The 23,260-nt window shown below is 43.1% G+C and overlaps 1 protein-coding gene across 1 annotated transcript in view; it reads right to left on the reverse strand.

The window, feature by feature from the left end:
• Window positions 1-11,128: 11,128 nt before the first annotated feature.
• The window catches only part of LOC143933377 (uncharacterized), a 31,757-nt gene continuing 19,625 nt past the window's right edge, over window positions 11,129-23,260 (reverse strand). Inside the window, exons 8-12 of the mRNA XM_077456245.1 lie at window positions 20,391-20,441; window positions 18,907-18,957; window positions 14,580-14,667; window positions 12,335-12,440; window positions 11,129-11,605 (exon numbers count right to left, since the gene is read on the reverse strand). Of these exons, the coding sequence (XP_077312371.1) occupies window positions 11,486-11,605; window positions 12,335-12,440; window positions 14,580-14,667; window positions 18,907-18,957; window positions 20,391-20,441 (416 nt within the window). The 3' untranslated portion in view covers window positions 11,129-11,485. The remainder of the gene's footprint in view (window positions 11,606-12,334; window positions 12,441-14,579; window positions 14,668-18,906; window positions 18,958-20,390; window positions 20,442-23,260) is intronic.

Raw genomic sequence — 23,260 nt, forward strand, 5'->3', positions numbered from 1 at the left:
TAGGTCGAATTTGCGGCCACGGGGTAATTATTAGGGGGTAGCACGTAGTCCCACCACCTGGACAATAGCATAATACATGTATGAGGTGAATTTGGGATCGATAACTACAAGCATTTTTTTTTTATTTGGGAAATTGTTCTGACAATTCAGGACTATGGAGCTAATGAAGGCAATGGAGGAGAGGGAAGGTCAGGGACCAGGGTAGGCAAACAAGAGGGTGCAGGAGATACAGAGCACTGACAGCAGCACCGTAATACAGAGCACTGACATCAGCACCGTGACATACAGCGCTGACAGCAGCTCCGTGACATACAGCGCTGACAGCAGCTCCGTGACATACAGCGCTGACAGCAGCTCCGTGACATACAGCGCTGACAGCAGCACCGTGACATACAGCGCTGACAGCAGCTCCGTGACATACAGCGCTGACAGCAGCTCCGTGACATACAGCGCTGACAGCAGCTCCGTGACATACAGCACTGACAGCAGCTCCGTGACATACAGCGCTGACAGCAGCTCCGTGACATACAGCGCTGACAGCAGCACCGTGACATACAGCGCTGACAGCAGCTCCGTGACATACAGCGCTGACAGCAGCTCCGTGACATACAGCGCTGACAGCAGCTCCGTGACATACAGCGCTGACAGCAGCTCCGTGACATACAGCGCTGACAGCAGCTCCGTGACATACAGCGCTGACAGCAGCTCCGTGACATACAGCGCTGACAGCAGCTCCGTGACATACAGCGCTGACAGCAGCTCCGTGACATACAGCGCTGACAGCAGCACCGTAAGCAGCCCCAGGAGGAAGTCAGCACAGCACAGGGATGGTGTGATCCCCTCATAATAAGAACCCCCAGGAGGAAGTCAGCACAGCACAGGGATGGTGGGAGCCCCTCATAATAAGAACACCCAGGAGGAAGTCAGCACAGCACAGGGATGGTGGGAACCCCTCATAATAAGCAGCCCCAGTAGAAATATGACACCGCTCAACCTCTTCAAAGAGGAGGGTAGGGGCATATAGTACGGTGTGCTTTTTTGGGTCAGGGAAGTGAGCCAAATGAATTAAGAAGGTCTGTGTGCTTGATTCCAAAAATTGTTTATAGACATATACATGGTCTACTGATCACATGTGTTGAATTCCTCCGAGATCCATGCCTCATTCATTTTTAGAAATGTGAGGTAGTTAACACTGTGGTGAGCTAGGCGAGTACGCTTATCGGTCACAATCCCCCCTGCTGCGCTGAACGTCCTTTCGGACAGGACACTGGATGAGGGGCAAGCCAACAGTTCGATTGCAAATTGGGCAAGCTCTGGCCAGAGGTCAAGCCTGCCCACCCAGTAGTCTAGGGGTTCATCACTCCTCAGAGCGTCCACATCGGCCGTTAACCCAATGTAGTCGGACACCTGACGGTCTAGGCGTTCCCTGATGCTGGATCCGGATGACACCTGTCGATGGGTCGGCTGAAAGAATGACCTCATATCCGAAGTCACCAACACATCTTCAAACCGGCCTCTTCTTGCAGGCGCTGTTGGATTGGTACCCGCAAATCCTTCTCTGGGAGTGGGAATTGCTCCTCTGCCAGCGCACGCAAAAGCAGAATGCAGCATTTCTCGAAGCAAGGCCTGGAAGTGCTGCATTCTGACAGCCCTCTGCGACGGCGGTAACATTTCCGCCATTTTGTGTTTGTACCGGGGGTCTAAGTACGTTGCCACCCAGTACTGGTCCTTGACCCTCATGCTTTTTATACGGGGGTCCCTATTAAAACACTGGAGCATGAAGGCCCCCATTTGCACTAAAGTGGAAGCGGTGTGGTGGCCTGGCTCCTGCTCATCATCCAGGATAATGTCGTCCTCTTCATTCTCCTCTCCCCATCCTCGCACAACAGGGATCCCAGAAAGGTTTAAAGCATGCTCTTCTTGCTCCTGCTCATCCGCCCCGGCACCATCCTCCTCTGACTCCTCATCAGACTCCTGTTGTTGACTTGTCTCAGATAGAGTAGCCCCCCCTGGGAATTCATCCAGCATTGCGACTTCCTCATCTTCCCGCTCCTGCTCCTCCACAGCCTGATCAATGACACGACGCAATGCACGCTCCAGAAAGAAGGCATAAGGTACCATGTCACTGATGGCGCCATGGCTGCGACTGACCAGTTTGGTGATCTCCTCAAATGGCCGCAGAAGTCTGCATGTGTCGCGCATGAGCAGCCACTGGCGCGGTGAAAAAAAACCCAGCTCCCCAGAACCGTTTCTTTCGCAGAGTTCATACAGGTAGACGTTAACTGCACGTTTCTGCTGGAGCAGCCTATCAAGCATATAGAAGGTTGAGTTCCATCGCGTCGGGCAATCGCAAATAAGACGTCTGACCGGCAGATGGTGTCGCCGCTGAATGTCAGCAAGGCGAGCCATGGCCGTGTAAGATCTTCTGAAATGGGCCGAGATTTTCCTTGCCTGCCGCAAGATGTCCTGGACCCCAGGGTATTTGACAAGGAATCGCTGCACGACCAAGTTTAAGACGTGTGCCATGCACGGCACGTGCGTGATTTTGCCCTGTTTCAATGCGCTAAGCAGATTGGCACCGTTGTCACACACCACTTTACCAACTGTCAAATTGAGCGGTGTTAGCCACTCATCTGCCTGTGAACGCAAAGCTGAAAGGAGTGCCGGGCCAGTGTGGCTCTTTGCTTCCAGGCACAACAGACGCAGCACGGCATGGCAACGTCTCACCTGGCATGTGGAATAGGTTCTGGGGAGCTTGGGCGGTGCAGTGGAAGAGACGCTAGCAGCGGAAAAGGAGGAGGCAGCTGAGGAGGAGAGGGAGGAGGATGGAGTAGGAGGAGGAGAAGAAGAGTCAGGCCTGCATGCAATCCGTGGCGGTAAAACCAAATCTACACGGGTGCCACGGGTTACATGCTTGACGGCCGTCAGAAGGTTCACCCAGTGGGCAGTAAAACTGATATACCTTCCCTGCCCGTGTTTGCTAGACCACGTGTCTGTGGTCAGATGTATCTTGGCACCGACACTGTGTGCCAGAGATACATTCACTTGCCGCTGAACATGGCCATATAGCTCTGGGATGCCCTTCTCTGAGAAATACTTCCTTCCTGGGACCTTCCATTGTGGTGTTCCAATGGCCACAAATTTGCGAAAGGCCTCCGAGTCCACCAGTTTATATGGCAGTAGTTGGCGGGCTATGAGTTCTGACAAGCCAGCCGCCAACCGTTGGGCAAGAGGGTTATCCGGCGTCATCATTTTTTTACGCTCAAACATTAGGCCCACGGAAGCCTGCCTTTTTGCAGAAAAATGTGAGCTTGGCGTGATGGAAGGTGGAGTGGAGGACAATTGTGAGGAGAGAGGAGAAGGAGAAGTAGAAGACGAGGCTGGACGGTGAGAGCCTGCAGTGTGGCTTTGTGTGTTCCGTTGCTCCCACTGGGCTCGGTGATGGCTGCTCATGTGCCTTCTTAAGGCGGTCGTCCCTAGGTGAGTATTGGGCTTACCGCGACTAACGCGTTGACTGCAAAGATTGCAGATGGCAACGCTATTGTCAGCAGCGGACACGTTAAAAAAAGCCCACACTGCGGAGCCATGTGCCGGTGTCCTGGGAGCGCCAGATGTGACCGTACATGGTCGATGACTCGCTCCTGATACATTTGCAGTCTGCTTTGTCCCTGCTGTGCAATGTAAGTCATTGCTGCTTCTCCTCCCTATCTGCTGGTCCATATCTCCCTCTGAACTCCCCTCCTCTTCCTCTCTTGTGGGCACCCACGTGACATCACTAGACACGTCATCATCAACGTCACCTTCCCCACCGCTATAAGTAGAGTAGGCAGCAACACCGGGGACCAACCTCCTCCTTGGGCTGATCTGGGTACTGGCGTCAGACTGCTGAGTAGCGCTTGTTGCTACCTCCTCTTCCTGATCCAATACCAAGAGTGGCTGCGCATCAGAAATGTCCTCTTGATATGGATCGGAAAATAATTCCAGTGACTCAAGCGGAAGGTATGTGGTGGTGGTGGTGGTGGTCGTGTTGTTGGTGGTAGTGTCTTTGGGGGTGCACATAGCAGAGAGTGAAGAAGAGGGTGCAGATCGAGAGGATGAGGAGGGTGCAGAAGAGTAAGGCTGAGCGAGCCACTCAACCAAGTCTGGTGCATCCTTTAAAGTAATTGAACGCACCTTCTGCAACTTCCCACTTTGGCTCAAGCCTGTTGCTCCTGCCCTACCCCTACCACCCCTGCGGAAGGGCCTGCCTCTTCCTCTGCATGTCATTTTTTAAATGACCCTGTGACAAAACTCTTAGTCCCTATACCGCTGAAGGACTGCTGCAGTATAGGTGAGCGGTCAGCAGTGGTGCACGTCAACCCTATCTATTGTGGACCTATAGCGGTCCTTACAGAACAGCAGACTGTACCGCACTCAAGCCTATGTACCGTAGCACCCTATACCAAGTTACCAGTCCTTATAAGAACTTTTGTGGAACAAGCAGGTTGTGTGTTAGTGATTAGCAGACTGTACGTCAGTCCCTATACCGCTGAAGGACTGCTGCAGTATAGGTGAGCGGTCAGCAGTGGTGCACGTCAACCCTATCTATTGTGGACCGATAGCGGTCCTTACAGAACAGCAGACTGTACCGCACTCAAGCCTATGTACCGTAGCACCCTATACCAAGTTACCAGTCCTTATAAGAACTTTTGTGGACCAAGCAGGTTGTGTATTAGTGTTTAGCAGACTGTACGTCAGTCCCTATACCGCTGAAGGACTGCTGCAGTATAGGGCAGCGGTCAGCAGTGGTGCACGTCAACCCTATCTATTGTGGACCGATAGCGGTCCTTACAGAACAGCAGACTGTACCGCACTCAAGCCTATGTACCGTAGCACCCTATACCAAGTTACCAGTCCTTATAAGAACTTTTGTGGACCAAGCAGGTTGTGTATTAGTGTTTAGCAGACTGTACGTCAGTCCCTATACCGCTGAAGGACTGCTGCAGTATAGGGCAGCGGTCAGCAGTGGTGCACGTCAACCCTATCTATTGTGGACCGATAGCGGTCCTTACAGAACAGCAGACTGTACCGCACTCAAGCCTATGTACCGTAGCACCCTATACCAAGTTACCAGTCCTTATAAGAACTTTTGTGGAACAAGCAGGTTGTGTGTTAGTGATTAGCAGACTGTACGTCAGTCCCTATACCGCTGAAGGACTGCTGCAGTATAGGGCAGCGGTCAGCAGTGGTGCACGTCAACCCTATCTATTGTGGACCGATAGCGGTCCTTACAGAACAGCAGACTGTACCGCACTCAAGCCTATGTACCGTAGCACCCTATACCAAGTTACCAGTCCTTATAAGAACTTTTGTGGAACAAGCAGGTTGTGTGTTAGTGTTTAGCAGACTGTACGTCAGTCCCTATACCGCTGAAGGACTGCTGCAGTATAGGTGAGCGGTCAGCAGTGGTGCACGTCAACCCTATCTATTGTGGACCGATAGCGGTCCTTACAGAACAGCAGACTGTACCGCACTCAAGCCTATGTACCGTAGCACCCTATACCAAGTTACCAGTCCTTATAAGAACTTTTGTGGACCAAGCAGGTTGTGTATTAGTGTTTAGCAGACTGTACGTCAGTCCCTATACCGCTGAAGGACTGCTGCAGTATAGGGCAGCGGTCAGCAGTGGTGCACGTCAACCCTATCTATTGTGGACCGATAGCGGTCCTTACAGAACAGCAGACTGTACCGCACTCAAGCCTATGTACCGTAGCACCCTATACCAAGTTACCAGTCCTTATAAGAACTTTTGTGGAACAAGCAGGTTGTGTGTTAGTGATTAGCAGACTGTACGTCAGTCCCTATACCGCTGAAGGACTGCTGCAGTATAGGGCAGCGGTCAGCAGTGGTGCACGTCAACCCTATCTATTGTGGACCGATAGCGGTCCTTACAGAACAGCAGACTGTACCGCACTCAAGCCTATGTACCGTAGCACCCTATACCAAGTTACCAGTCCTTATAAGAACTTTTGTGGAACAAGCAGGTTGTGTGTTAGTGTTTAGCAGACTGTACGTCAGTCCCTATACCGCTGAAGGACTGCTGCAGTATAGGTGAGCGGTCAGCAGTGGTGCACGTCAACCCTATCTATTGTGGACCGATAGCGGTCCTTACAGAACAGCAGACTGTACCACACTCAAGCCTATGTACCGTAGCACCCTATACCAAGTTACCAGTCCTTATAAGAACTTTTGTGGACCAAGCAGGTTGTGTATTAGTGTTTAGCAGACTGTACGTCAGTCCCTATACCGCTGAAGGACTGCTGCAGTATAGGGCAGCGGTCAGCAGTGGTGCACGTCAACCCTATCTATTGTGGACCGATAGCGGTCCTTACAGAACAGCAGACTGTACCGCACTCAAGCCTATGTACCGTAGCACCCTATACCAAGTTACCAGTCCTTATAAGAACTTTTGTGGACCAAGCAGGTTGTGTATTAGTGTTTAGCAGACTGTACGTCAGTCCCTATACCGCTGAAGGACTGCTGCAGTATAGGGCAGCGGTCAGCAGTGGTGCACGTCAACCCTATCTATTGTGGACCGATAGCGGTCCTTACAGAACAGCAGACTGTACCGCACTCAAGCCTATGTACCGTAGCACCCTATACCAAGTTACCAGTCCTTATAAGAACTTTTGTGGACCAAGCAGGTTGTGTATTAGTGTTTAGCAGACTGTACGTCAGTCCCTATACCGCTGAAGGACTGCTGCAGTATAGGGCAGCGGTCAGCAGTGGTGCACGTCAACCCTATCTATTGTGGACCGATAGCGGTCCTTACAGAACAGCAGACTGTACCGCACTCAAGCCTATGTACCGTAGCACCCTATACCAAGTTACCAGTCCTTATAAGAACTTTTGTGGAACAAGCAGGTTGTGTGTTAGTGATTAGCAGACTGTACGTCAGTCCCTATACCGCTGAAGGACTGCTGCAGTATAGGGCAGCGGTCAGCAGTGGTGCACGTCAACCCTATCTATTGTGGACCGATAGCGGTCCTTACAGAACAGCAGACTGTACCGCACTCAAGCCTATGTACCGTAGCACCCTATACCAAGTTACCAGTCCTTATAAGAACTTTTGTGGAACAAGCAGGTTGTGTGTTAGTGATTAGCAGACTGTACGTCAGTCCCTATACCGCTGAAGGACTGCTGCAGTATAGGTGAGCGGTCAGCAGTGGTGCACGTCAACCCTATCTATTGTGGACCGATAGCGGTCCTTACAGAACAGCAGACTGTACCGCACTCAAGCCTATGTACCGTAGCACCCTATACCAAGTTACCAGTCCTTATAAGAACTTTTGTGGACCAAGCAGGTTGTGTATTAGTGTTTAGCAGACTGTACGTCAGTCCCTATACCGCTGAAGGACTGCTGCAGTATAGGGCAGCGGTCAGCAGTGGTGCACGTCAACCCTATCTATTGTGGACCGATAGCGGTCCTTACAGAACAGCAGACTGTACCGCACTCAAGCCTATGTACCGTAGCACCCTATACCAAGTTACCAGTCCTTATAAGAACTTTTGTGGACCAAGCAGGTTGTGTATTAGTGTTTAGCAGACTGTACGTCAGTCCCTATACCGCTGAAGGACTGCTGCAGTATAGGGCAGCGGTCAGCAGTGGTGCACGTCAACCCTATCTATTGTGGACCGATAGCGGTCCTTACAGAACAGCAGACTGTACCGCACTCAAGCCTATGTACCGTAGCACCCTATACCAAGTTACCAGTCCTTATAAGAACTTTTGTGGAACAAGCAGGTTGTGTGTTAGTGATTAGCAGACTGTACGTCAGTCCCTATACCGCTGAAGGACTGCTGCAGTATAGGGCAGCGGTCAGCAGTGGTGCACGTCAACCCTATCTATTGTGGACCGATAGCGGTCCTTACAGAACAGCAGACTGTACCGCACTCAAGCCTATGTACCGTAGCACCCTATACCAAGTTACCAGTCCTTATAAGAACTTTTGTGGAACAAGTGAGTTGTGAATGTTTAGCAGACTGCAGCAGAAGGGCAGCAGTCAAGTATAATATCCTTTCTATATTTGGAAGAAAGAATATTATACATGTACAAGCCTATTACTGTACCACTGATACCAGTCCTGAAAAGAACCTTTGTGGAACTAATAATAACAGCAAGTCTTTAAAATTACCCTCACTGCCTGACAACACTGCTTCCTTCCTGTCCCTATACAAATTGGCAAAAAAAGAGAACGATTAGTGGTTACTGGAACAGCTCTTTTGTGGACCTTGATAGTAACAGCTAATGATGATGATGATGATGATGATGATGAAAGACTAATCTGGCTGTCCCTGTAGCATACACCGTCCTTTCCCTTTCTCTAAACTAACAAAAGACACTCAGGCTGCTGCAAGAATCAGCAGCACAGCAAACCTATCAACACCTAACACCTATGCCAGTCCTGAAAAGAACTTTTGTGTACCAAATAGCTAGTGGTTTATCTCTCCCTACTCCACACAGGAACCTGTCCCTATCGTAACAGAAGAAAGAATGTAAAATGGCCACCGGATCGGGTGTATTTATAGGTTAGGGGGAATGTACAAGTGTCCATGTGCTGTCATGTCTCAATTGGCTGTCCTGTATCACATGATAAACGTGTCACCAAAGGTTAAAGTTCTTGTATACATTAAACACGTAAGTCCGCCGCGGCGAACGACGGAAAAAGGCGTTCGAACGTGCGGACCGCGAATGTCGGAAATTCGCCGCGAAACGACCGCCGGGCGAACCGTTCGGCCATCACTATATATATATATATATATATATATATATACACGAGATGACTTTAATGCCTGTGAAAAGGGATGTATAGTCTGAAACATATCAGCATCAACCTCAGCGAATAACTGTTCTATGCCCTTGGCAAGGCTACCACTGTGATCTACACACTGATAAGCTTGTGCAATTCGTTTCATAACGAATCTAAATTCGGCCAAATTTTGCATCCGAATGTCCGAATAAAAAAATAACAAATTACAACGAATACGAAAGAAATATAACGAATGAATTCGACATGATTCGAAATGATTTCAACCACATTTGAAATTATTTCAACATGATTCGACATTATTTCAACCGCATTCGAAAATATTTTGTGACCTGAGTTTAGGGCCATGTATCTCGGGGTCACTTGGTGCTAGACACTTCAAATTTGGATATGTTGTAGTGTATTATTGTGTTTGCATACCAAATTTGGGGTTTCTAGCTATAAGTGACCCCGAGATATGTGGCCCCAAAATCGGGTCGCAAAATGTTATTAGTTATTAGAGCAGAGAATGACATTTTGCGACCTGATTTTGGGGCCACATATCTCGGGGTCACTTATAGCTAGAAACCCCAAATTTGGTATGCAAACACAATAGTACTAGCACTATAACATATCCAAATTTAGAGTTTCTAGCACCAAGTGACCCCGAGATACATGGCCCTAAAGTCGGGTCACAAAATATTTTCGAATGTGGTTGAAATAATGTCGAATCATGTTGAAATCATTTCGAATACGGTAGAAATATTTTCGAATTTGGTTGAAATATTTTCGAATGTGGCCGATTTTTCGAATTCGGTAGAAAACTAAATGAAATCCGAAAAAGAATTTAAGGAAATTAACGAATATAACTAAACGAAATGAATGAATTAACAAATTAAAACGAAACGAAACTAAACAAATTTTTTACTTTTGCACATGTCTACACACTGATATATTGATTGATTTATAATGTATTTTTATACACACATATATTCTATGAATTTTTTCTAATAAAGCTAATATTTTAAATACTCACTGGTCCATCTACATAGTATCCTGAAGGGTTTCGATGTGCCTTACGCACCAGGCTCATTTTGCGTTGTTTGTCTATTTGGATGAAACCGACCAGTCCATACACATACTGTCACCCTATAAAATCTTTCTATTATTTTTTAATAGTTACAAGGGGTGAGCTGCTCTGTAAGCAATATATACAGTACTTGTGAATTCTAAAATATGAACTCTTTACGATCACTTATTTGATGACTGTAAAGCAGCATATCCATAGACTAGACATTTATTATGATGCATTTGGTGGTCTAAGGCACCAAGCAGAATATCATGTGGAGATACAATGGAAATATGCCTCTACCACAAAGAGCAATATACATAAATATTAATATATTCATTCATTTTGTATGATAAACATCAAAGAACTAAATAGCAAAATATCACAAAGCTTTGATTTTCTCTTTCTCTTGCTAGTTCTACCTGTCTACTTTCTAGACTAGACTTCTGTACAGCATTAGAGAGTAACATGGGTTTGGCTTTTAAAATCGCTACATTTTTTTTTTTGTCTCTCTTTGAAAGATATCTTCGCAGGTTTCCAAATCTCATCGATTGCAAAGTTTCTTAGACAGTTATGCCGCTTACGCGCGGTCGGACTTTCCGACGATGTGCGATCGGACCTTATTGTCGGAAATTCCGATCGCGTGTAGGCTCCATCGGACAGTTTCCATCAGAATTTCCGTCGCACAAAATTTGAGATCTGGTTCTTAAATTTTCCAAAAACAAAATCCGTTCTTGTAAATTACAAACGTGTGTAGACAATTTCTGACACACAAAATGCCACGCATGCTCCGAATTAAGCAGAAGAGCCGCACTGGCTATTGAACTTAATTTTTCTCAGCTCGTCATACACGTTGAACGTCACCGCGTTCTTGAAGTTCGGAATTTCCGACCAACTTTGTGCGACCCTGTGTATGCAAAACACGTTTGAGCCGACATCCGTTGGGAAAAAAAAAAAAACATGGGATTTTGTTGACGGAATGTCCGACAACCCTTCGTAAAGTGGTTATGAATAATTAGTTGTTTCCTTCACAAGCTTTTTTTTTTATTATTTTAATATTTGCAATGAAATATTGTTAAAAAATCATATTAATATTATATAATTATATATAATATTATATATATATATATATAAATATATAATTATATAAATATATAATTATATATATATATATATATATATATATATATATATATATATATATATATATATATATATATATATATATATATAAAATATAATATTAATAATATTTTTAAAAATTAATGATATTTTAAAAAGACTCAAACATTTTGGATCACCCATCATGTTCAGACCCCAGTGACAATGGTCACCAGTACAACAAGAGAAGGTGAATCTACCCAGCAAGGAAATATTCAGCAAATAAAACCTGACAGGGATTTTACCATTCCTATATTACAAAAAAAAAAAAAAAGAAAAGAAAAGTCTTGGCTTTACGTACAAAGAAAATGAGAGTTCATTGTTGCCAAAGAAAAGAAAAAAGTCACAACATTTAAAATCTGACAAATAATCAAGCCTCTGCCATGTACAAAACAAAACAAAAAAAAAACACAAAAAAAAAAAAAAGAGTTTAGACTAGAGTGGGCCTTTGAAGTCATTCCAGTATGAGCTATGGACATTTTATCTCTGAGTAGTCTGTATCGGATTGTTCCACTTTGTCTGTAGGCACCTCTTTGACGAACTTTACCGATGAATAATTGACATCGCCTACAGCAGAGGCGCAATTTTCCTAAAAATAAAACAGAAAATAATAAAATTAAAAACAAATTCAAATATTGTAAAAAAAAAATCAAAAAAAAATCATGGAATAAGGAGCATGAGACAAAACAGATTTTTTTTCAAAACTCCAAAAAAGTTTCAAATATTGTAGCTTACCAATTCTTAGTATAGAAAATGCCCGTTGATCTTACCAGAAATTCAGAGTTCTCATCACTTCCCATCAGCTTAAAAGAACACACAAAGGAGTTGATTTACTAAAACTGATGAGGATAAAATCTGGTGCAGCTCTGCATAGAAACCAATCAGCTACCATGCACAGCTGAAGCAGATTTTGCACTTTTTGGATTTTAGTAAATCAACCCCAAAGAACCTTATCTTTCCGTTAGAAACAATGGAGAAATTAGTATAAACAAAAAAAGACAGGGAGGGTTGATTTATTAAAACCAGAGAGTGGAATATCTGGTGCAACTGTGCATGATCAGTTTCTAACTTCAAATTGTTCAATTAAGCTTTGGCAAAAAAAAGCTGGAAGCTCATTGGTTTCTGTGCAGGGCTGCACCAAATTTTGAACTCTCCAACTTTAGTTAATCAACCCCAAGGGGTGGTTGCAGGATCGGCAGGTATAAATGAAGAAAAAAAAAAAGTGGGAAAAAAAGAAAACTATTCACAACATCTAATTACCGGTAAGCTACAATTTATCACATTTTTGTTTTGATACATTTTAGGTTAGTTCACCAACCTTGGATTTTGCTTTTTGGACTTTTGCATATAACTGGCTCACGTCACCTGATGGAACACCTTGGGGTGAAGGAATTTCTTGAGTGAACTCAGAATCTGGCTGGTCTCTATGAAAGAAAAAAAATATATCTCTGAATGTTAAAGTGGTATTGTCACTAATTTAATATTCTACTCTCACTATCTTTTTGACACTACATCCCTTGGATAATGAGGTCCTCCCGTCCTATTTTTACACACAAAGGGCGCCCTGCCAGTTCTACCTGCCTTGGTATCCCTAGGCTGCTGATCTATGAACCCAGGAGCTGACCTCATCTACAACCCCTCCAGTGGGCCATCTTGCTGGGACATGGACCTCCCTTCCATCCCCAGGAGTTTGGCTGTGCACACCCTTCATCTCACAGCCTAAGCTGTCTAATTGGATTACCAAGAGCCACCTAGTCACTCTTGCAGCTTTCACCTCCAGGTATTTCCATTGGGTTGGCATCATCTCTTGACTCTGAATGCCCTTGTTCATCTAATAAACTTTTACACTTTTAGCAAGGAATGGCATTTAATTATTTTTGTGTTGCACAGCACTTTTTTCTCACATTTTGGTTTGTCTTGTCCTATTTTAGCCCATTCCACCTACGCTTGCATCTTTATCGTCTCATCGCTTAGGTTGTCTTCCACAACCTTACTCTATCTCTGCTTTGGTTTTTCCCTCTTCCATCTTCCAATTGGTTCTCCTAAAATTTATTTTTTCAGACTGGTGAAAATGACCCTTGGCTTAGCTCTTTGCAAAGAAAAGTAAAAAGGTCAATAACCCTACCCCCATACAACAGCATATACTGGGCTTTCTCTGGGCCCTCTCTGTTTGTCACCGACCAGGGGAACATAGTCTTTTGTAAGCTCTAAACTGACTTTTTGAAATGTATACGGGGCAAAGGACTCCTTCCCTGACCCCATGCTATAATGCTGGGCAAATAATGATTGGTATGCGGGGAAGATTGACCTATGCCTGGAATTGCCAAGTGTTGCACTTTGACCAAATGGAAGAAAATAAAGGTGTATTTTATGTAGGGGAGAGGGTGCAGAATTAAAATGCATATTATGTATAGTAAAGACATGTTTCCCTAGTTTTGGCTTGAGTATTGATTGGTTAGAGCTGTTTTTTTATTTTTTTATTTTTTTTTGTGTCCCTGATAGCTAGATTAAAATGTATAGATAGCCAAAACAGTTTTGCATTTGTGTTTGCTCTGCATAGAGAATGTCTGAAATAATTTTCAGTTTTGCTGTTTTTTTTTTGTTTTATTGTTTGCCGTCTGTGTCCCACTACCACTAGATAGTCTACCCTGGCTTCCCCTTCTATAAGTTGTAATTTTATATGCATTGGAAGATAGGCTTGTGCAATTCGTTTCGTAACGAGTCGAAATTCGGCCGAATTTTGCATTTTTCGGACATTCGGATGCATCCGAATGTCCGAATAAAAAAAATAACGAATAACGAATACGAAAGAAATATAACAATGAATTCGAATGAATTTGACATGATTCGGTAATTCTTTAAAGTTCTAATGAAACAAAAGGTCAGCTCAAAGTAAATCTTATAGTCCAATCAGCTAATTAATTTTGTGCCAGAGGATGGATTACTGGCAAAGTGTTAGAAGGGTGTTGTATTGTATTTGAGCAGAGAAGAGACGTTGTCATTGTGTGTGTTAAAAGATTCAATAAACAAATGACTTTCCAAACTACGAATCATTATCACGAATGTCTATACATACATAAATAGTGAATTTCAATGAATACGAACAAATGAATTCGACACTCTACGACTAATAACGAATTATCCGAAAAACGTATTAACGTAACTTAACGAATATAACAGAACGAAATGATGTATTTTACGAATGACAACAAACCGAAACTAAACTAAATTTTCCGTTGTGCACAAGTCTATTGGAAGATTTACCCTAACATCTCATGAGTTGCATTATTGCATTACCAAGATAGGAAGTGAAGGGAAAGGTCCACAATGAGACAGACAGTAAAACATAAAATGATAGGAGCTGTAACCTTTCACTACTTTGTCCAAAATAAAGAAGTCCTTTGGGATATACCCATACTTTAAATACCCTTTATTATTTAGCTCTATGCAGTTTGGGCAAAATAAATGGCAATTTTAAACCCAACTTTTCAAAAGAGGTGTCTATAGGCATTGGCTATAGTTAATGATAAATTTAGCTCCATATGTGAGTCAAAAAAACATACCTTTTATAAAATTTGTATAGAAGAACAATAGCAATTATGAGGAGAAGGATAATCCCACATATTATTCCAATGATCCAATAATTGACTTCTAAAAATGAAACGAGACATAAAAACTAAAATTAGGTCAAAGTAAAAGTAAGAATTTTGAGAAATAAATTAGTTGTCCAGAACAACTCATCAATGGTTACTTGACCATCATACACCATCAAACATTGATCACAAATAATATTTTTCACATACTGTACATGCAGTTGTTGAAAGTCTTAAAAAGGCCCCATTACTACACAGAAAAATTATAAACGCAACACTTTTGTGTTTTATCCCCCTATTTATCACGAGCTGAACTCAAAGATCTACGACTTTTTCGATGTACACAAAAGGCCTTTTTCTCTCAAATATTGTTCACAGATCTGTCTAAATTTGTGTTAGTGAGCACTTCTTCTTTGTCGAGATAATCCATCCCCCTCACAGGTGTGACATAGCAAGATGCTGATTAGACAGCATGATTATTGCACAGGTGTGCCTTATAGGCTGGCCACAATAAAAGGCCACTCTAAAATGTGCAGTTTTATCACACAGCACAATGCCACAGATGTCGCAAGTATTGAAGGAGCGTGCAATTGGCATGCTGACTGTTGCCCTAGAATTGAATGTTCATTTCTCTACCAAAATCCATCTCCAAAGGAGAATTTGGCAGTACATCCAACCGGCCTCACAACCGCAAACCACGTGTGACCACTCCAACCCAAGACCTCCACATCCAGCATCTTTACCTCCAAGATCATCCACCCGGCCAGCTGCTGCAACAATTGGTTTGCATAACCAAAGAATTTCTGCACAAGCTGTCAGAAACCATCTCAGGGAAGCTCATCTGCTTGCTCGTTGTCCTCATCGGGGTCTCAACCTGACTGCAGTTCGTCGTCGTAACCGACTTGAGTGAGCTAATGCTCACATTCGATGGCATCCGGCACTTTGGAGAGGTGTTCTGTTCATGGATGAGTCCCATTTTTTACTTTTTTTTTTACTGTACAGGGCAGATGGCAGACAACGTGTATGGCATTGTGTGGGTGAGCTGTTTGCTGATGTCAACATTGTGGATCGAGTGACCCATGGTAGTGGTGGGGTTATGGTATGGGCAGGTGTATGCTATCAACAATGAACACAGGTGCATTTTATTGATGCCATTTTGAATGCACAGAGATACCGTGATGAGATCCTGAGGCCCATAGCTGTGCCATTCATCCACGACCATCACCTCGTGTTGCAGAATGATAATGAATGGCCCCATGTTGCAAGGATCTGTACACAATTCCTGGCAGCTGAAAACATCCCAGTTCTTGCATGGCCAGCATACTCACCAGACATGTCACCCATTGAGCATGTTTGGGATGCTCTGGATCGGCTTATATGACAGCGTGTTAGAGTTCCTGCCAATATCCAGCAACTTCGCAGCCATTGAAGAGGAATGGACCAACATTTCACAGGCCACAATCAACAACCTATGCGAAGGACTATGCGATGTGCTGCACTGCGTGAGTCAAATGGTGGTCACACCAGTTACTGACCAGTTACCCACCCCCCCAATACAGTCAAACTGCACATTTTAGAGTGGCCTTTTAGTGCACACCTGTGCAATAATCATGTTGTCTAATCAGCATCTTGACATCTGTAAAGGTGGATGGATTATCTCGGCAAAGGAGAAGTGCTCACTAACACAGATTTAGACAGATTTGTGAACAATATTTGAGAGAAATAGGCCTTTTGTGTACATAGAAAAAGTCAGCTCATGATAAATAGGGGCAAACACATAAGTGTTGCGTTTATAATTTTGCTCAGTGTAACTTATGGGTAAAAGCACGATATCATGTATTTAAATGATCAATGCATGTTTTTCCTTCCATAAACATTTTTTATTCACTTGCAATGTTCTTAGGAATTTGAGAATCTGGGAAGAGACATTGCCTACCCTCCTTTGCCATCTAATTTTTTGGGAGAGTCTACATACTGTTTGTTCTAGCCCAGGTCCTCCTGCCCTCTCCCTGCTTTCTGCATACATTGTTTTATACCTGCCAGAGGAGGAGTTAAGTGGAATAGTATAAAGTGTCAGCACTGAGTCAGTTGGGGCCGCTAAAGTCACATCCAATATGGTGGCACCCAGCAGAATTCTCGTGACTTTTGGAGGTCTACACCAGGGAGGTTTTTACTGGTAAATAAGATGTATATTGTATGATAAATGCACAACCTTTGGAAGATTTTTGTTGATCTGAATGGTCTGGTGACAGGATCTCTTTCAAGCCCAGCTCTCAGGAAATTCTGCCTCCAAGGCATGAACTCAACGACATAGACTAACAGACATTGAACTAAAAATAAAAGTGATTCTAAAGGTTGTATTTTCTTTAATATGATAAACATATTATACTTACCTGTTCCGTGCAATGGTTTTGCACAGAGCTATCCCAATCCTCTTCTTCCTCTTCTTCTCGGCCTGGCTCCTCCCCCCTGCCAAGTCCCCCCAATAGCAAGTCTCTTGCTATGGGGGCACTCGAGTAGGCTCGCTCCCAAGCTGTGCTCCTGTAAATAGACAATATCCATTCACACAAAGTGCACGGCTCAACCCTGCCCATGCATAGAATGCATTAAGGTAAAAAAAACCTTCTGCTTTTAGAACCACTCTAACCATCTCCCACTCGCTGTATCGCCCTCTCGTTCTGGGATGATGTCATCGTGGTGATTGGTGGTGCGCTCTGTCCATGGGCATTACTTTCCTGACACTGACAGCGTGTGAAGAGAGGAGAGCCGATCATCTGCATACATAATCAGGGAACTGATTATTAGTGCAGCCCCAATCAGTGCCCAGCAGTGATGCCAATCAGTGCCCAGCAGTGATGCCAGTCAGTGCTGCCTTTCTGTGCCCATCAGTACATGTTTATCAGTGCTTAACATCAGTGCCAATCAGTGTCACCTATCAGTGCTCATCAGTGCTGAATATCAGTGCCTCCTCATCAGTACCCATCAGTGAAGTAGAACAATTACTTATTTATCATATTTATCGTATAACAGAAACTAGGAAAAACATATATTTTTTTAAATGATCGATATTTTTCATTTTTTTTTAGCAACCAATAAAAACCCAAGTGGTGATTAAATACCACCAAAAGAAATCTCTATTTGTCTAATACAAATTATAAGAAAAACACATTGTGGAGACAGTGCTGCATGACCGCATAATTGTCATTCAAAGTGTGACAGTGCTGACAGCTTAAAATTGGCCTGGGCAGGAAGGGGGTAAAAGTGCCCAGTAGGCAAGTAGTTAAGATCTGCTAGTTCTACTACAAACAATGGCAAAAAAAACCTCACTTTCATGTAAGCACACCAACACAGACAAACTTTAAAAGCAACTTTTCATCACAGCAATATAAAAAAAAACGCAATAAGGGTATATTGATTGGTTTGCGCAAAAGTTATAGCATCTACAAAATAGGGGATAGATTTATGCCATTTTTATTATTATTGTTTTTTTTTTACTAGTAATGGCGGCGATCTGCGATTTTTATCGGGACTGCTACATTATGGCGGACACATCGGAAACTTTTGATACATTTTTGGGACCGTTGGCATTTATACAGCGAACAGTGCTATACATTGATTACTGTAAAAATGTCACTGGCAGTGAAGGGGTTAACACTAGGGGGCAATCAAGGGGTTAATTGTGTTCCCCAGTGTGTGTTCTAACTGAAGGGGGGAGGGGACTGTGTAGGGGAGATGACAGATCGCTGTGCATACTCTGTATGAACAGACAATCTGTCTCTTCTCCCCTCAGAGAACCGGAAACTGTGTTTACACGCACAGATCTCGGTTTTCGGTGTGCTCCGAGCGATCGTGGTAGCCCGGCGGTGATCGCGACTGCCTTGCACTCGCACGGCTCCAGGGGAGAGCAGCAGGTGTGCGCCCCTAGTGGCTGAAAAAGGAAGCAACGTAACATAACGGTGATTCGCGCAGCTGAGCCATGTTGCCAGTACAACTGTGGCGGCTGGTCGGCAAGTGGTTAATAATTACAAGAAATACGTTTTTGACACAGATGATGAAAAACAACAGCTTCACTTAAAGAATGCCAGCTATTTTTTGTTACCAGAGGCAAATAATTGTCGGGAAAGACAAAGAACATCTAGAAAGATATAATAAGAATGAAATAAGAAATTTCCTATGAAAAGATAAGAAATATACAGTAAGAGGGATAAGTTGGCATTCTGTAGTAGGAGAAAGCAAAAATAGTATTCTTATCCTATATTACGTATCTCAGTTTCGAGAGATTATAATAAGACATTACCATTTTTTGTTGATGATGCTGGAGTTAATGTGTTGTCACCTTTTGTTCCACCTTTTACATATAAAACACAAAATCCTTTAAATGTCAGTACAAGGAAGTATACACATCAAAGGTATGATTCAATTGATGACCACACTAAGAGAAGGTTCATTTTACAAAAACACCTTGAAAGTCACATCTAAAAACCGTTCACTAAGGGGCGGATGCACAAATGAGTGATTTATGGGAAACTAGGTTCCCTTATAAATGATTTTAGTACACAAGAGTTCACACAAAGGCGGTGTGTGCTTTTTTTGGGTCCAATTATTCCTTAAAACATATGCGGTATGATTGGACCCAAAAAGTACACCACAGTAAAACAAATGGTCATTAATCACGTCCTCACCAAACCTTCTAGGTATTGTCAGAGCCAAAAGTGGCGTCACAGACCCGGCCAGACCCGTTGCATCACGTGACTTCCTTCCTTTAGTGATAGCAGCGCAGGAGTTTAGATTAATATATTTTATTATATAACCTTAATTCTTATGTAAACACACCTAAACAGATGAAGTTTTAGGCCTCATGGGCACAGGAGTTTTTTTGTTTTTTGTTTTCCTCCCCTGGATGCCTTTGCTCTTGGGGAGTAATAAGCAGCTTTAGAAATGCGCTTAAAGCCGTGTTTTGCAAATGTGTTTAAGCACGTTTAGGTGTGTTGAGTGTGTGGGCATTCATTCCATTGGCCATACTATTAATTTATTCTGGGCAATGGAATGAATGAATGCTCAAGAGCTAAATGTGCCTAGCACTGAGATTTTTTTCTGTTTCTAATACCGCATAAACATGGTCAGATTTTCCAACAACAAATGTTCGAAATGGGCGTATTGGTGGAGATTCCGACCATGTGTAGGCTCCATCGGATATTTGCTGTCGGAATTTCCGACAACAAATGTTTGAGAGCTGGTTCTCAAATTTTCCGACATTAAAACTTGTTGTCGGAAATTTCGAGCGTGTGTACCCAATTCCGACGCACAAAATTTCACGTATGCTCAGAATCAAGCAGAAGAGCCGCACTGGCTATTGAACTTAATTTTTATTGGCTCGTCATACGTCTTGTACGTCACCGCGTTCTTGACGTTTGGAATTTCCAACAACATTTGTGCGACCGTGTGTATGCAAGACAAGTTTGAGCTAACATCCGTCAGAAAAAAATCCACGGTTTTATTGTCGGAATGTCCGATCACGTGTCTGCGGCATACTGTAAATGTCTGTAAATTCCATGCTAGGACACATAGGGGTTGATCTACTAAAACTGGAGAGTGCAAAGTCTGGTGCAGAATTGTGTGAAAAGACAAAGAAAGACATCTAGAAAGAAAGAAAAAGGATATAGGAATAAAATAAGAAACATATTTGGGATAAGTTGTCATTCTGTTTTTGAAAAGAGTATAAATAGAATTTTTATTTTATGTCAATTTTCTCAGTTTAGATAGATGATAATAAGCCATTACCAGTTTGTTGCGAATGTGGAGTTGAGCATGATGAGTTGTGTTTTTTGAAGCCTACAAATAAGACACAGAATCATTTGAATGTCAGTACACATAATATAGGTCATATTCACATCAAATGTGGAAGGTGTAATTCACTTGATGACTTTATTTTACAGAAATACCTTGAGGGTCACATCCAGTCCAAGGAGTTTTCATTCTCCTCTGACTGCCCTATAAGGCTGCATGACCCTTGATCCTATGTCTGGAGAGTGCTGATCACATGCACCCTCCAAAAATAAAAATAAAAAACTCTCTAGCAATACACACCAAACTGAGTATGTGCAAAGTGCCCCCAAGGCTTTGTACTATCAGCCAGGAAATGGATTGGGTACAGTGTAAAAAGGGGAGGATCAGAGAAGACAGGATCAAACAGCCTTTTTACACAATGCAGAGTATTGACCCCTTAGGTTCCACAGTGAGTATAACAAGCAAGCATGCTTTACTGTATAGATAGAGTAATTTTACTGTTGTGGGTTCAGCAACACTTTAACCTCCCTGATGGTACTGCAGAGTGTGGCTCAGAGTGGATTTTCAGTACCAAAAGCGGTGACCCCAGGATCGCATCTCAGGATCCAGGAAGAGGTTACTTACTTTGTCCCCAGGATCCTGCAATGTCACCACACTCTGTGTGCGAGCCGTCCTCCGCTGGATCTCTTACAGTGCCGAGCTCCATTCCCTACGAGTGTTGCGACGCACGGAGACGGAGAACGGCGCCAAATTTAAAAGGTAAAAAACACAGTACATATATAGTACACTGTAATCTTACAGATTACATTACTTTATCAATTTATTTCACATCCCTTTTGTTCCTAGTGGTTTCTCCAGTGCCCTGAATGCAACGTTTATTATATTATTTATTATATTATAAATACTGTTCTTTCTGAAAACTGGAGATTGTCCATAGCAACCAAAAAGCGTCCCTTTACATCAAAATCGGTTTTAGACCAGCTAGTAAACAACGATAATAAATTCTAATCATTTGCAGAATTGAGTGATAGTGATTCGTGGGGAGATCCGTCATCAAACGCTGAAAGTAATGACAGCGACAATTCTGCAACTGAGCAAATTTCAGTGTTTTTGTTTTGATTACATTATTGAATAATTTTTATTATTATTATTATATTATTATTTGTTATACTTATTTATAGTTATTTATTATATTATAATTTCTTTTCGTTTTTCAATTTCGTTTTTTAAAACTTTATCATACCCGGCATGTCTACTAGACTCTTGTTTGGACAGATTTAAGTGAGTTATTCCTAAGCATTACAGGCCTACAATATAAAACTCCAAATTTCCATGCAAAATAATTTCATGCATCAAAAATCGGACATAATCCTACTGCCAGGGAGGTTAACAAAAGAAATCCAATATTTTTGGCAATGTTAGCCACGGACGACATTTGGTGAAATGTAAGCCATATCACACCCACATTTCGCCACATTTAGCTTGCATACTCATTTAATTTCTCTCCCTCAATTTCTTTCTTTCCTTCCCTTCCTTTCTAAACATTCTGAATGTTATCCAAAACTAGAAAAAAAATGTTCTGGCTGGGCATACTGTCTATTTATTCCATAGGACTAGCACCTAGAAAGCTCAATATTGGCTTGTTTTAAAGCTATTTTATCTACCTCATCTGGGGTAATTGGGGTAAAGTTGTTGCTTTATGCACTGGTGTGCAGTCATGTTGGAACAGGAAGGGGTCATCCCCAATCTGTTCCCACAAAGCTGGGCACATGAAATTGTCCAAAATGTCTTGGTATACTGACCCCTTAAGAGTTCCCTTCACTGGAACTAAGGGGCCAAGCCCAACCCCTAAAAGACACACCATAATCCCCCCTCCACCAAATGATTTGGACCAGTGCACAAAGCAAGGTCCATAAAGACATGGATGAGAGAGTTTGGGGTGGACAGACTTCCCAGAAGAGTTAAAGCTGTTGTAGTTGTAAAGGGTGGGCCAACTCAATATTGAACTCTGCAGACTAAGCCCTTGTACACACGGTTGGACATTCCGACAACCAAATCCGTCGGATTTTGTACGACGGATTTTGTCCGAAACTGTTGCATACACACGGTCGGACGAAGTTGTCGGAAAATCCGATCGTTCAGAACGTGATGACGTTATTTCGTTACAACGGGACTACGTTCACGCTAGTAGCCAATAGCTTTGATGTAGGAATTTGATCTGAGCATGCGTGGCACTTTGTCCGATCGGAGTTCTCTACACATGATCAGAGTATGTCCGATCGGAGCATTTTGTCGGAAAATTTTACCAACAAGTTGGAAAACCTGGTCCGTCGGATAATCCGATGGAAACAGTCAGACGGAGACCACACACAGTCGGAATATCCGACAAAACGGTCCGATTGGACACATTCCGTCGGAATCTCCGACCGTGTGTACAAGGGCTGAGGGTTCCTTCCATGTACGGAGCCTGCTCTGATCAGCGGGGGATCGCTCAGTCGATCCCCGCTGAGCAGGCAGATGACAGGTCCGTCTCTGCACACTTTTTTTTTTCTCTAATTTTCTTTTCTTTTTTTTTCTTTCTCTCCCTTTCTTTCTCTCCCTTTCTTTCTTTCCTTCCCTTTGTTTCTTTCTTCCTTTCTTTACTTCTTTCTCTCCCTTCCTTTCTTTTCCTACCTTCCATTCTTTTCCTCTCTTCCTTTCTAAACTTCTTGAATTTTATCTCAAGATAGAAAAAAGTTTTGGCTAAGCATAAAGTCTATTTAACCCACAGGGCTAGCACCTAGAAAGGTCAGTAATGACGTGTTTTAAAGCATTTTTACTGTTTTCTAAAAATATCAAAATACTTTTATGTTCAGAGTTTGGAC

Source organism: Lithobates pipiens, unplaced genomic scaffold, assembly GCF_037356315.1.
Source record: "Lithobates pipiens isolate NorthernLeopardFrog02 unplaced genomic scaffold, aLitPip1_a1.2 Scaffold_27, whole genome shotgun sequence".
In the NCBI taxonomy this organism is placed as follows: Eukaryota; Metazoa; Chordata; class Amphibia; order Anura; family Ranidae; genus Lithobates; species Lithobates pipiens.